Here is a 14,699-nt window from a genome sequence, read left to right as displayed (position 1 = left end):
CATTAGTAACAACCCTCATATCACTACCAAACAAAAAAACAATGAAAATGAGCTGACACTTGTGCCTTTGTAAACATGAGATGCCCAGCTCACCACCTACAGTCCATCTAACAAGCACATTCTTAAAAAGCAAGAACCTATTCAACTGCCAAAAGCAAAGATTTGAGTAGAACACTTTTGCCCTGTAAGGCAAAAGAGTTTAAGAGAACTTAAAACTGTGAAAAACAGGCAGGATTTTACCAAGTGGAATAACTGATCCCCCTGACTCCAGTGAGCAACTAGTTCAAGAAGGAAGCCTTGTCCTGAGGTGATGTCCTGCTGCTGCTGCTTGGTGCAGGGAACAATTGCTCCAGGGAGGTGGGAACAATTGCTCCAGGGAGGTGGGAGTTTCCCAACCACTGTCAGCTTATAGCTGAATGCAGTTTGAAGCTGGGCTGTTGACTGAAAAAAGAAATACAGGTTCAACAGAAACAACATACATGGTCTGCAAAAGCTCTGCTTTACCTTAGTTGTTATTACTATAGGGTAAAGATATAAAAATAATGTACAAATATAAATTTAAATATAATTAGTAATTACATAAAAATGAAGTAAAAGCTATATTCATATATAGGTAATTAATCTGGAAATCCTCTCCCTTGGAAGAAATAGACTGACACTATTCCACCATAAATGTCCTTACTTCATAAATTGACAGAATGTCAGTAACAACCAGTGATAGCTCTCATGTCCCCTGAAAGAATTGTCAAGGCTTGTAAATACGAAGGAACTCTTTCTCAATCACTACAGCACTGATGAATTTCCTCTGGCCCTGAAAAGTGTTGAAACTTCAGAGCTTGCAGGCAACAAATTGAAAACTTTACTAGATCCCTGTAGCTGATATGAAGAGTTTGAAGATACTTATCACTGATTCCATGCACATCTCAGCATTCACAAGCATTCTCTGCTACCTCCACTCATCTAGTAATAATACTCAGCACATATGAGACCTTGATACGGAGTTTACCACGGGATATTACACATTAAAAAAAAAAAAACACAAGAATATTCACTCAGTAACAAGCTTATGCTTTTGCCTGTGCACCTTTTCCAGTTGACAAAATTAAAAGTACTCAGAACTGATGACAACAAATAGTTAATTTCAGATTAAGTCGGGAATTGATGAGAATTTAGGTTTCTGAACTTTGCAAAAATTTATTTAAAAGCATTACAGATAATCTTTGGAACCGTACCCTGTTGAAATGTCTTACAGTATGTAATGATCAACTGGCTTCCTGCTAGTGTTCCCAGATGTACACATTTAAACTTTCGAAACTGACTGGACTCACTGGATGAACAAATACTGCCTTTAAAAGACTTGCTCAAACCAGAATTTTCCGGAAACGCATTAAAATACACTCCTGTTGAATTAAACAATTGTATGTGGACAACAAACTGACCTCGGTTGTGATGAGCTCTCTGTTTCCAAATGCAGCTTTGTGCACTATTTGATCTTAAACCCTTAGATCTTAGTGGGAACTCATTTCAAAAACAATACGCGGATTTTCTGACATTAAACATTTGGAGCATCCGGAATTAAACACAAATAAGTCGTCCTCGTTCTCCGCGCGCTGTTGCAGCCTTACAAAACAGCGCCCTGGGCTGTCAACGGGGGCACCGGCAGCGATGCCCGAGGAACGGCTCACCGGCCTAAGCCCCATTTCTCGGAGGAGAGCCGTGTTGTCCGGGTGTTCCAGGACACCCAGCACTTCAAACACTCAGGCGCCGAGCGCCCCGCGGCCGCCGCCGCCGCCGCCGCCGCCGGGGCCGAGCCCTGAGGCGGCCGGGCCCGGCCCCGCGCGCCGCCCGCCAATGGCGCGGGCCGCAGCCCGGCCGATGCCGTCGCCCCGCGCGGCGCGGCCGCGGGTTGGCTGCGGCGCCGGCAATCGTCACATGGGCAGAGATCAGCCCAGCGCCGGGAGCCGCCGCACGGGCTCGGACCAGCCCGGCCCACCGCGCCGCACCGCCTTGCCCCGCGGAGCCGCGGCGAGTGGCGGCGGGCGCCGAGAAGATGCTGAACCTCATGGAGATCGGCGGGTCCTTGCTGGAGCGGGTGGCCGTCGGCAACCCCCTCTCCCTGGTGCTGGCGGCCTCCGCCTTCGCGCTCAGCCTCGGCTACCTGTTCCAGCTGGGGTACCGGCGACACCTCGGCGCCGACCAGAAGGTGAGCGGTGAGGGCGGCGGCCCGGGGGCTCCGCCGCTGTCCCTGCGGGCCGGGGGAGCCGGGCGGCAGCTGCAGGGCGCGGGCCCGGGGAGCGGCCTCGGGACAGCCCTCGGGAGCGCGGGGGAAGCGGGCTGAAACCCCGGCGTGGGGGAGCGGGCCGCGGCGGGCGAGGGCGTTTCCAGCAGGCTCGCCGTGGGCGGCTTCTGGGGCAGCTGGCCGGCTTCGCCCTCACCGGGCTGCTCGGTACCGCGGCGGGCTGAGGCGCTCGCGGAACCGGAGGGCATTCCCGGTGCTGTTTCATCGATGGAGCTTAAGAGAGGTTGCCCGCTAATCGATGAAACACAGTGCTAACCTGAAGGCGCTTTTGATGGGCTTTTTAACAAATCCTCCAGCACTGTTTCGTTTCTGGCTGCCTTCTTTTCAGTTGCAGTATCTTTGTGCTTCACATTCAGAGGCAGCGTAGGAAGAATCTTAATCCTATTCACTTTATTTTAACCTTTGCTGCTTTTAAATGTACTTCTATCTGAAAAACTGAATATTCTTTTAAAGTTGGCCTTTTCACAAAAGAGTTTAAACAAATATATATAAAACTTGCTCTGTGGTTAGTTTTTATGTAAATGGACATGATTTTGTTACTTTTGGGCTCAGGGACATACTGTCACCCTTGTGGATGGCCCTGTGCAGGGCCAGGAGTTGGACTTCGATCCTTATGGGTCCCTTCCAGTCCAGGATAGTCTATTAGTTCATGAGTCTGTGATAATCTCTGAAGAAAATTCAGTGTTTATTTTTCTCTTTCTTCTACAGAACTACCCACCTTTTATTTCATCAGGCATCCCTTTCCTTGGTCATGCAATTGCATTTGGAAAAAGTCCCATTGAATTTTTGGAAAATGCTTATGACAAGGTATGTTTTCCCACATGATTGGCTGAGCATATGCAAAAATATTTTTGTGTATCTATTAAGTTCTCTGTCTGGGGCCTGTTTAAAATCACTTCATTCTCATTTGCCACCTCAAATATGGAATGGAGTGTGCACAGTAGGCACTGTGATCTTCAGGTCTCTTTATGCAGCAGTAGTGTTTTCTGAGCTCTCCTGATTCACGTCACAGATATGCTTGTACATTTGGGTAATACTCATAGCTGAATCACAAGTTAGTTAAAAAGTCATTTGCATGAAGTTATTTCTTGCTGTAATTGGTAACTCTTAATCACATTCTTTACCAATCTATGACCAGGTTGGAATGTAGCTGGCCACCTCTGTTGGTATCTTGATGAATTTTAAGGCCTCTCTGATGTTAATAGAGCTTGTGTATAAAACCTCAGTAGTTTTTATACTGTAACAGCCTAGAAGAAATTAACTAAAGTAAAGCTTTAATTCCAATTAAATTAGATTTTTGAAGCTGTTTCACATTGTCTAAAACTATCTAGAGTTACAAGCTTAAATCTTAGCTTGGTTAGCTTAGAGGAAGCCAAATCTGGTACATGAAGGTCTGCTGGAGATGACTTTTAAACTTCAAAATCTTGTTTGCCCCTAATTATGTATGCATAACTCCATAAATCCAGAATTTTTCGAGACAGTGTTTGTAGATTACTGGGGTTAATATGTGCTGCAATATCTCTATTAGTCTTTTCAGTGTGGTTGATCTTTTACTAATGTTTTCTAAAATAAATGGTTTTAAAATGTGCATGTTCACATGTGTTCATTATAACATTAGATATCACTGGTATGTACATTGAAAACAAATTTAAATGTGGTTTTAAATTATATTTATCTTTATTAAATGTCTGGACTTACTTAGGAGAAAAAGTAATTTATGAAAGACTGTACGGGATAGAGATATAATGATTTTTGTTCTTATTTCAAATAATTTTTTTTGTTTGTTTATTCTTTCTCTCAGTATGGACCTGTGTTCAGTTTCACTATGGTTGGCAAGACATTCACATACTTACTGGGTAGTGATGCTGCTGCTCTGCTCTTCAATAGTAAAAATGAAGATTTGAACGCGGAGGATGTGTACTCCCGGTTAACTACGCCGGTCTTCGGCAGGGGAGTTGCCTATGACGTCCCGAATGCGGTTTGTATTTTACGTTGCAGACGAGTAGAAAAGCAGTGCAGTTGCAATGCTGAGTAGGCAGCCCTGAGCTCTTGGCTCTGTGTGATGGGGTTTGTTCATACCATCTGTGGCATATTGCAATGGTATAGGTAAATAGTCTCATCTGGATAATCTGGTATGTTCAGGTAGCTTTCTTTACCACCTGGCCATTTGTCACCCTGGATGTTATTTTTTGTTCTTTGGCACCATCTAATCTCACCATAGAGGAAAAACTAATGAGTCACTTTTTCCTTCCCTTGCAGCATGCCACTACCTGCAGCTCACTTTTCCCTTCCAAGCAACCTCAGTTCTTTTTTCTGAGAAAGCCCTAAGAGTGGTAACTTTAGATTTATGCCATGCCAAATCTAGACATGAGAGTAATAATTTAACAGTTTGAACCACAAGGTTTGTTTTGCTCAGGCAGAAATCATTCAGTGTATGTTTGCAGAATACAGTCTGCATGGGAGCACAGGGGCTGTGTCACGTGGCATTGTATCTGAGCTAAGCATTGGTTGCTTTCTTGTTTGTGAGGGTGGCCTGCCATGTCAGACTCTCAAACTGCAGAAGCCAACTTTTCTGTGGCCCCACTTGCTTCACTGGCACTCTGTGTTCAGTGCCTGTTATATAGCAGAGTAGTTGGGTGGAAGAAACAGCACTGTGATGTACTTTATTTTTGGATCTTCAGTTTTGGCCTCACTTTGTTAGTATAAATGCCAGTCATTTGATTGCTTCTGTGACCATGAATTTCTTTTCCTCCTTAGCATGCCTCTTCATTCATTCCTGCCTACGTGCTGTGATTGTTGCCCTATTAATGATGTGGCTTAAGGGCAGTAATTACTACTTTCTTTGCCTCCATGCTGGCAGTTTGCCATGATCCACAGAATAAGCATGTTGTTCTTCGCCTGTTCTTTTGGAAATCTCATACACAGCTAACTACCTACAACTTGCTGCTTTCTAAGTAGGTAAAGGAGAACTTGGTTGTCTCCTCCTTTGTCAGAAGTACTAAATTGTGGATAGCAGCTGGGGGAGAATTGGTGGGTTGGGTGGTAGGCTCTTTGCCACTTGATGGATTTGCATAACTCCTCATCCCTATGAGAACCAGCAAGACTGCAGCCTGGATAACAAGTAGGAGATAATTTCTTGTGTCCTAGGAGATCTCTTTCATGAGTGGGGCCATTCTAACAGACTTGTTTCTACCAGTTTGGATAGTCAGAGGTCTTCCTCAAAAAGTCAGGGATGGAGTTGGGAATCACTTTTGTAGCTGCTGGATCATGGAGGATGCATGATTCTCTGCAATACATCTCATGTTCATCTCTGTTCTTCTCTGACTTGCTTCAGAAGAGTATCTGTGCATCAGGCTGCTAAGCTGGCCAGATTTTCACTGTGTTGTGCTTGTTTTGTGGATTCTGACTGTTATGGGATGTCTGCTTGAAACTTAAAGGTCATGATTTGTACCTTAATTCTGTGAAAGTTTACCCACTTGTTACAGATGGTTTGACTTCTGCTTTCATGCTCTTCAGTTTGTGGATGGATTTGAATGTCTGTCTTCATGCAAGAGCTAGTTCTTTGATGTGATCTAATCTCATCCATCAGTTTTATAGAATTTTCTGTAAGCTCCTTGGAAATGGGCATTTCTTACCACCACGTACTTCAGGCACATAGGGACGATTAAGGCCTACCTCATTGGCCCACCATATACAGCTTTTTGTTGATTTTTTCTGAAATGAGGTATTTTTCTAGAAAGAGTCACCCTAAGTTTTCTTTTTCCCTAGAGTGCACTTGAGTTCTGCTTTAGTCAAGAGATGAACCATATTACTCAGTAAGTCTTGGGTATCTGTGGATATGTCTAGTTAATTCATATCTTTGATACCAGAAAGACTTCTTTCTTATTATCCCTGCAGATTCGGGTTCCTCAGAAAAGTCTTTTTTTTCCACAAAAATTACTCTTTTTCCACAGCAAGGAGATACAGGGAGTTTGCTATTGACATTTCAATTATCTCTGACACTGATTTTCTCTAGTTTCCCTCTATGAAGCTAGAGAGGTAGCACAGCCAGTTGTGGCCAGGATGCATTCTGCTAGAGGTAAGCTGGTTTTTTTTGCATAGTGTCACCACCATGATTTCATTTCAGACATCTAATGGGAAGTCATTTATGAAAGCCATGGAAAATTTCGTTGGCATTCTACAGTTGATGGGTCATCCTGAAATTTCTTTTGAGACCCCCTTTTCTCTGCTTAAGCTGCTAAGTATCTATTAGTTCAGTGACTTTCAGTCATGTGTTTGGAAGAACCACCCCTTCTTCTTCAAAATGAGTAACTTGCTTACTTACCAGTGATTCTGGTAATTGTTAATATCCATAGTCAATATATCAACTAATATTCACTCTCTCTCTCTCCTCCCTCCAAGCCTCTTGCAGATAGTTTTTGTTGAGAGGAGCTGAAATTGCAGAGGATGTGTTCACTCCTGTGTGCCATTCCTGTCTCCATCAAGCTGGAGACTGGCTAGCCTGCTGCAAGGGAAAATGTGCTTGTCTCTTTGCTCTGTGGCATGTGTGCCCTCTGACAGACTGCTGGGGTCCTCACTGCATTCTCAAAACAAAAGCTTCTAGGAAGTAGCTTTTCTCTTAGTGCCTTTTGCTCTGTATTGTACATGCAGAGCCCTTGGTGGGAAGAGAGTTTTTGGTGTATTACTCATGGTACAGTGCAGAGCTATAGGGAAGATGCCTCATTCATAATTAGGGCTTAAAAATCAAATAAATACATTTCTGAGTCAATGTCCTGTGAATGCATTGAATGATTCTCATCTAATGAAGGGCTTTTCACCAGTAGGTTTGTTAGCTATGAATCTGTATGTAGAAAAAGAGGATGAGGTGAAAATGGTGTGAAACTCACTGTTTTCCTAGGAAGCAGTTTGCCTCCTGCTTCTGTGTCTGACTTGCAGGGCAGCGATATCAGAGGACTCTGTAAAAGAAAGGGTCATCTCTAGTTCAGGGTCCTTCTGCCTGAGAGAAAGTGAGGAGGCCACATATCAGGGAACACAGGCCAAATCCAGACTTTGCAAAGATGGGGCTGGTTGTGTTTGTGATTATTTATCTAAAGGGCATTTCATAGTTCAACTTCACATGCATCTTGTATCTTCAGGGATAAAGCTTAATGAAGATACTAAAATATTTTTTTTTTTGTTTTGTACTGCAAAAGAGAGAATTGGAGCTTCTTTGAGCTATTATTTTACTTGAATGTTTCTGAACTATTGCTTGAAAGGCAAGGTGAAAAACAGAATATTACCTATTAGTAAAAACTGAGTATCTGCTGTACCCTGCAGTCCTAATCATAATCCCTATTTACTTCTGTTGTAAGTAAACTTCTGATGTTCTTATAGTAGGAATTCTAATAACTTTTAATCACATTAATATGATGATCCTTGTACTGATTGCTTGTTCTGTCTTGGTTCTTTTAGATATTTTTGGAACAGAAGAAGATGCTCAAAACTGGGCTAAACATTGCCCAGTTTAGACAGCATGTATCTGTGATTGAAGAAGAAACAAAGGAGTATTTCAAAGCATGGGGAGAATGTGGAGAGAAAAGTAAGCAGGATTAAATACATTTTTTCCAGTTTTCTGGGAAGTACTTAAGACCAATGCAGTATATTTTTGTAAAATATGTACTGCAATATAATAAAAATTTAAAATTATGTAGGTAAAAGGGTATTGAACATCAGAAGAAAGAAAATACAGAATTTTAAAAATCAAATATAAGACTATTGGAGAATAAAGCTGCTCAGAAAATCACTGAAAGGAATGAAGGACTGTCTTTGTTTTGCTTTCCTAGTCAGCTCATAGTGCACCTGTTATGCTAATTTTGGATGGTTATCAGTCAGCTCAGTGTAACCACTTCCTAGGCCCTGGGAAAAAATGCTGCTCTGACTTCCTAGAGAGCCTGTGCTGAAGATCTTGGCTCTGGGAGTTCTACAGTGAAAAACTGCATCTTCAAAGCTGATATGGTTATGTTAGTGACCAAAGTGAAATTGTTATTTTCCCTCATTCCCAACTTGCCCATCATCATCGTTGCAAGCTCACAGTTGCATAGCAGTGTCAAATATTATTGAAACATACATACTTATATTTAAATGCATAAAAATTATATAATACATGTCAAATTTTAATATATTGAATTACTTTGATTGTATATGATTTATATGTAAATATAATTAATAATATGGTAATATATAAATTGATATTTAAGTGTCTAGGTACTACTATATAAAAATAATTCAGTGAGTAGCAAAATGAACTGGTTTCCTATGGATTTGGATTTCAGGGTTAAATCTTTGTATGACTTCACTTACATTTATTTAGGATTGAGCTTGTGATGCATGGCTTGCTTTGGAAGATTTACTAACTCTGCTAGAAAAATTTCTAGAAAGAAATACCTTAGAAAAAAGGTATCTGTGATCCAAACAAAAAGTTGTTCAAAAAAACATCTGATCAGACACATTTCAGTAATGTTTTTCAAATATTTCCTCAGACCTGTTTGAAGCCCTTTCAGAGCTGATCATTTTGACAGCAAGTCATTGCTTACATGGGAAGGAGATCCGAGGCTTGCTGGATGAGAAGGTGGCTCAGCTGTATGCTGACCTGGATGGGGGTTTCACTCACGCTGCCTGGCTGCTGCCAGGCTGGCTGCCTCTGCCAAGCTTCAGGTACCAGCACTAACAGAGAAAGGCACTTTAGCATTTTATCTAAACATCATTGTTTGGATTGCCCCCCATCCCCACCACTTCTTCTTTGTAAGCTATTCTAGACATCCCAATCAATCCTCGTAAGCATTTTGTGTTACGCTGTGTAAAGTTGCTAATGGGAGTGTTTTGAATCGCAGACGACGAGATCGAGCACACAGAGAAATAAAGAATATTTTCTACAAGGTTATCCAGAAACGTCGGAAGTCCGAGGAAAAGGAGGATGACATGCTCCAAACTCTACTTGATGCTTCATACAAGTAAGCCAAGATTTACTTTAGCTTTGAGCTGTTAAGTTAGAACTATCTACCAAAACCCAAGAAACACTCTCTCATATTCTGAATTGTTTTGTTGCATGCAGTTTGTCCTAGTTGTGTTCTTAAAAGCAGGTTTAAAACTTCAGTTGTCAATGGTTATTCAGATTTCTGAGATTTTCATTGGTGGTCATGAGGTGACTGAGGTTGCTTCCTTTCTCTTTGCTGGCTGTTGAGGAATGATTTTCTTTAAGGCTCCTAAAGAGTCTCTCTCCCTCTCTTCTCCCTTCTGCCTACCCTTAGATCATTTGCCCCTTCGTTTAGGGTAGGCAATAAAAGAGCAGAAGGAGTAAGGAGTACATTAGAAAAAATTGTAAATGCTACTGTATAAATAGCAATGCTAAATGGTGAAACATGACTGAACGAAGCTCCAATGTGGTTCCATTTGATGCAGGGACGGGCGCGCGCTGACGGATGATGAAATTGCAGGAATGCTGATCGGGCTGCTGCTGGCAGGGCAGCACACGTCCTCCACCACCAGCGCCTGGCTCGGCTTCTTCCTCGCCCGGGACAAAGCCATACAGGAGCAGTGCTATGCAGAACAGAAAGCAGTGTGTGGGGAGGACTTGCCACCCTTAACTTACGACCAGGTTTGTTTCTATGTTACATTAGTCCTGAGGGGCATTTTTATATTTTTAGATGCTTATTAAAAAAAAAAAAATATAAAAGCTCGTCGGACATGAAATACAGTCATATGCTTTTGTGTTAAAATAATAATTGGCACAGTCATTCTCTGATAACACTGTTTGCCAGTACATTTCCTCTTATCTTCCTGTCTGAATAAATTTTCAGCTTGATACTGTTTTTTTAAATCAGTGTTCGTTAGGGAAATTGCAGTTCCTGTGCTTATTTAATAAATGGCACTTCTGTAGCAAAGGAAGATCCTCATATTTCCACTGAGGAAAGCAGTGCAGTGTGACCTTGTTCTTTAATTAGGCAACAGAAAATACTTAAGAGACAGATCACTAAGACAGTAGCTGTATTTATTGCACTGGTCAGTGATTTTTTTTCTTCTTAATTGAATCAAATGGAAAAGAAATAGTGTAGCTAATAAAGTACATGTAACTATAAGCTTACTCTTTGATTTTTTAAAAATGTTTATAAATGGTATAAAATAGCATTTTGTTCGTGTTGAATAAACTTGGCTGTATTTTGATATATTCTTTCCTCTCTATTTTCAGCTCAAGGATCTCAGTTTGCTGGATCGCTGTCTAAAAGAAACATTAAGGCTTAGACCTCCTATAATGACCATGATGAGAATGGCCAGAACTCCTCAGGTGAGGACACTTTTTGGAGCTAATGTCACTATAGGAGCACAGGCCAGGTCAGAGGTATCTCAGCTGGCAGAAACACAAGTGAGCTGTTTGCTGGCAGGGAGGAAAGCTGATGGCATTCCGGGGTTCCGTCAGTGGTAGCGTAGCCATTGTTGAGATAGGAAAGCAATTAATACCTTGAATGTAGTATTTTTTACCTTCATGTGTAATTGTGTCCAGTTTCAGACCCCTGCAGTCCCCAGCAAGCAAAAGACTGATGAAGTGAAATATCCGGCTGGGAGGGGGCTGCAGTACTGGTGGTGAGAGGCTGAGGGAACAGGGATTGTTCCACCTGGAGAAGAGCAGCTCTGGGATCCAGCAACAGCCATGTGCAGTATTCTTCAGCAAAACTGACCCTTTCTTGTAGTTACAAGTCTTATTTGAGCTTAGTTTGGTGCCACCATTTTTTGTTTGCCAGGTATTTTGAATTGTTGTAGTAGAAAAATTTGGTATGCATTTAACACAAGCTAGGTAAATCTGAAAGAAAACTTGCTGTTTGTACAAATACGGTACCATGTCAAAAAATTCAGTTATTTTTTAGCTATGTCCCTTCAATGTCAAAGGCTTTCAATAAAATTTAATTTCATTCTTCCTTTTTTTTTTTTTAAACCTCCTCCTGTGGAATTGCCAGCCTTACTAAAACAGCTGGAAGGTTCCTGCAACTACTTGAGCACTGTGTCCTGCTCAAGTATGAGAGGAAGTTTTAGGTTGCAGTAATTTTAAATGCACTTGGCCAAAATCTCTTGAAATATAAAGCCTCGTGATGTAACACTTCAGGTAACGTTTTAAAAAGAAAAATTGAGACATTTTGTCATGTGTGGGGTCTTGTCTCTTCTCTTGTAGAGTGTTGCTGGATACAATATTCCCCCTGGCCATCAAGTGTGTGTATCTCCCACTGTTAATCACAGACTCAGAGACTCCTGGAATGAGGCTCTAGACTTCAAGCCTGACAGATACCTCCAAGATAACCCAGCAGCTGGAGAGAAGTTTGCATACATTCCATTTGGTGCTGGTGAGTTAAAGAATGCAACACCTTGTGTGAGGTTGTGTTGAGGTGGCTCACACCAGCCATCTCCTACAGCACCTCTCCAGACTGCAGCAGCTTAGGATAGATTTTTTTCTTTCCTGTTTCTGCCTGAAAGTTTTCTTACTGTGAAAGTGCTATTAAAATAATTAAATTAATAGTTCTGCATTAGTCATAGCTGTATATCTCTCACAGCAGTTATCAAGACACCTTTAGATTAGTGTGAGTGATGCCTGACTCACATCTTTTCAAGTCAAGGACAAACCTGGTAACACAAGTTCAGCTGAAGGCAGAGAAAAAGTCTGCAGAGTCCCAACTTCCAGAACAGTTTGCAAATATTGCCTTGATGGAATTAGAGCTGATCTCATTCCTGTGTTGCAAATGCTTCTTTCCTGATACATAAATTAATGCTTTCTAGTGGGGACAGAACAGCACAATCTCATTCCAGTTATTTGTCTGTTTTATGCAGTGACACTTGGAAAAATAACACTTGGGTGGAATTATAGAATAGAGTATTTAAAACATCAGAGCCTCAGTGTGTTGAGAATTCTAATTGCATTTTATGGCTTTCCTTCTAGGCCGTCATCGGTGCATTGGAGAAAACTTCGCTTATGTTCAAATTAAGACTATTTGGTCTACTTTGCTTCGTTTGTATGAATTTGATCTCATCAATGACTATTTTCCAACTATAAATTATACAACAATGATACACACACCTAACAACCCTGTTATCAGATACAAGAGGCGGTCACTGTAAACTGACGCTAGAACCTTACCTTTTAAAGTTGCGTGAACTAACAGACTTCTGAATAAAATTCTGACAGAATAAGTGGCAGATGGAAGCTGATGAATCTACTGTTAGGAAAGCAACAGTAGTCTACCAAATGCAGAAGTTTTGCATCTATTTTGTTTGCCCATACTGTTTACTGCTGCTGTGTATAATTGCTTGTTCTACCATTTTCTCATTGCATTTTTAAAGCAAAAGCGTGTTTTCTATTGATGTAATACTTTTAAGGTGCATGCCAGATCTTCTTAATGAAGAAAAAAGTAATTTCTACAAGTGGAACTCTTTCCTTTAGAAAAATGATTGAAGATTACTTTTCCCAGATAACCAAGGGGCAAGGCTGCCTACCTTGCCTCTGTACCCAATTTCAGCAAACCGATCTGGAACAGGCACCACAGGGGACTGTACTTGGTGGTGCCCTTCCTTTGGTATTTATGATCCTGTTCCAAGTGAGTGATGGTCTTGGCTGATTTAAGAAAATGTTACTGTACAGCTAAGTGGTAGGCAGAGTTCAGAGTATTCACAGGTAAGTCATTTCAAGAATGAGCCATTTAACTGTCGAAGTAGTTGTAAAATGTTTATGTTCAGAAAGCAACAAAAAAAAATTTGAAAATGGTGATCTCTGGAAGCTTGATGTCCAGTTGTAAGAGTAACAATATGAAGATACCAACAACATGAATTTTGTAAATAACATGTTTGTATAAAAAGGTGAAATAGCTGAATGTTGTCTGGGTTTGTACTGACTCATGCAGGACTGTTAAATGGTGTTTGGTTCAAGAGTTCTGATGGTAAATGGTAATGAGCTCTGGCTCACAGGAATTTTGAATTAAATTTGTAAACAAACCTCTTGGGGAAGCTTTCCATGCTCAACTCTGTACTTCTTTTTGAAAAGGTTTCATCAGTAAATTTGTAACTCTCTCTGGGAGTGGGCAGTGCCCCGTGTAAACAGGGTTTTGTCTTGTCCTTCCTGGTTTAAATTTAGTTTAACTGTTCTAAAACCTTGTGTTTGCATCAGTCATGGCAGGTGAGGGAGCACAGGCTCTTCCCTCCTAGCCTGGTCAGATGTGACCAGGGTCTGCAGAAGCCAGGCTTCTCCCTGTCCCTCTCTGATAGCAGCACTTTGGAATCTGTAAAATGTGAAGCTGCAATCACTACAAGCAGGGGAGGAACTCAGGCAGGAGCAACCTATTTCATGTGAATAAGGGAGCGGTTCTTGAACACAGTTAGAAGCATGAAGTCATGTTTATTTCAGTACTTTGACAAAATACCCATAAAATTCAAAACTTCTACCATTACAAAAATAGGTCTCTACAAGTGATATTCTGTCTGCACTGCCAGTAGCAAATATTATGAGAGTCAATGTAACTTCAGTAGCCTTGCCAGAAAAAGTGCAAGTAAACTTTGCTGAATGTAGCTCAATTTAATTAATACACAAGTTTCATCTTCGCACCCTTTTGATAAATACACACTTCATAAGTTAATCATTTAAATTAGCATTCCACAAATATACATGTAATTTAACGGTGGGGAGGTTTGTTTTGGGCTTGGGGGGATTTTTTTTGGGGGGGGTTGTTTGGGGATTTTTTTTTGTTCAGATTTTTTTTTCCCATAAACACAAAGTGCCTACATCCATAAATCCCAGTCTCTGTGGGTGTGCCAGGATGGAACTGTATACAATCGTTACAGCTGTGTTCATATTGGTCCCACAATATACACATTATACAAAAGCACAGAAAGAGCACAGATTTACAGAAGGCAATCTGTTAGCATCACTGCCAGTGATGGAGATGTTGAAGGGTATTATTATCTTCTTATACCCAAGTGCAACTGAGTGTATGAAGTCGAACCTGTAAGATGGAGAAAAACTGTCATCAGGATTACTTGTAACAAGTATGTACATTCAGTTGAATAAGCATGAAAGATTTTACATGGGAAATTGTAGAATAGAGACTTTTATAGATCAAATCTTTTAAGAACAAAACTTTCCCAAATGATGGGGAAGACAAACACAGTAACTTCAAAACTCAAGTTTGATAAATTTCATCCCATTCTTCTGACAATTTTCTTGATGTATTCCTCTTTCAGTACAAAAACTGTCATCTTCTATGGGACAAATTGACTGTAACTTCTGTAATCGAAGTGGTAGGAGAAAAAATTCCTCTCCCACAACCCAATCTTCTGGGTACATTTTTCTCTATATAACTTAAACTCCTAGCAAGATGCCAATTGAATCCTT

The 14,699-nt window shown here is 41.1% G+C and overlaps 2 protein-coding genes across 5 annotated transcripts in view; one reads left to right on the top strand and one right to left on the bottom strand.

Moving 5' to 3' along the window:
• The first annotated feature begins 1,957 nt into the window (after positions 1–1,957).
• LOC128791388 (lanosterol 14-alpha demethylase) lies at positions 1,958–13,409 on the top strand. The gene is made up of 10 exons (XM_053949056.1): positions 1,958–2,203; positions 3,008–3,106; positions 4,101–4,277; positions 7,751–7,877; positions 8,818–8,992; positions 9,169–9,288; positions 9,737–9,932; positions 10,524–10,619; positions 11,499–11,667; positions 12,258–13,409. The coding sequence occupies exons 1-10, from the start codon at positions 2,051–2,053 to the stop codon at positions 12,434–12,436; spliced, it is 1,491 nt and encodes a 496-aa protein (XP_053805031.1). The 5' UTR covers positions 1,958–2,050; the 3' UTR covers positions 12,437–13,409.
• Positions 13,410–13,686: 277 nt separating this feature from the next.
• Positions 13,687–14,699, bottom strand: part of AKAP9 (A-kinase anchoring protein 9) — a 106,203-nt gene continuing 105,190 nt past the window's right edge. For all 4 annotated transcript variants that reach the window (XM_053948673.1, XM_053948760.1, XM_053948852.1 and 1 more), the window contains one exon: positions 13,687–14,310. In XM_053948673.1, coding sequence (XP_053804648.1) covers positions 14,267–14,310 — 44 coding nt within the window. In that variant the 3' untranslated portion in view covers positions 13,687–14,266. The remainder of the gene's footprint in view (positions 14,311–14,699) is intronic.

Source organism: Vidua chalybeata, chromosome 1 (genome assembly GCF_026979565.1).
Source record: "Vidua chalybeata isolate OUT-0048 chromosome 1, bVidCha1 merged haplotype, whole genome shotgun sequence".
Classification (NCBI taxonomy): Eukaryota; Metazoa; Chordata; class Aves; order Passeriformes; family Viduidae; genus Vidua; species Vidua chalybeata.
The sequence above is the reverse complement of the archived record's forward strand: the minus strand, read 5'-3'. Positions and strand labels throughout refer to the sequence as shown.

Bases quoted from the DNA above. Each gene is read 5' to 3' on its own strand.
- LOC128791388 (XM_053949056.1), top strand. From the start codon at position 2,051: ATGCTGAACCTCATGGAGATCGGCGGGTCCTTGCTGGAGCGGGTGGCC. The intron at 2,204-3,007 runs GTGAGCGGTGAG...TTTCTTCTACAG, and splicing joins ACCTCGGCGCCGACCAGAAG to AACTACCCACCTTTTATTTC. The intron at 8,993-9,168 runs GTACCAGCACTA...TTTGAATCGCAG, and splicing joins CTGCCTCTGCCAAGCTTCAG to ACGACGAGATCGAGCACACA.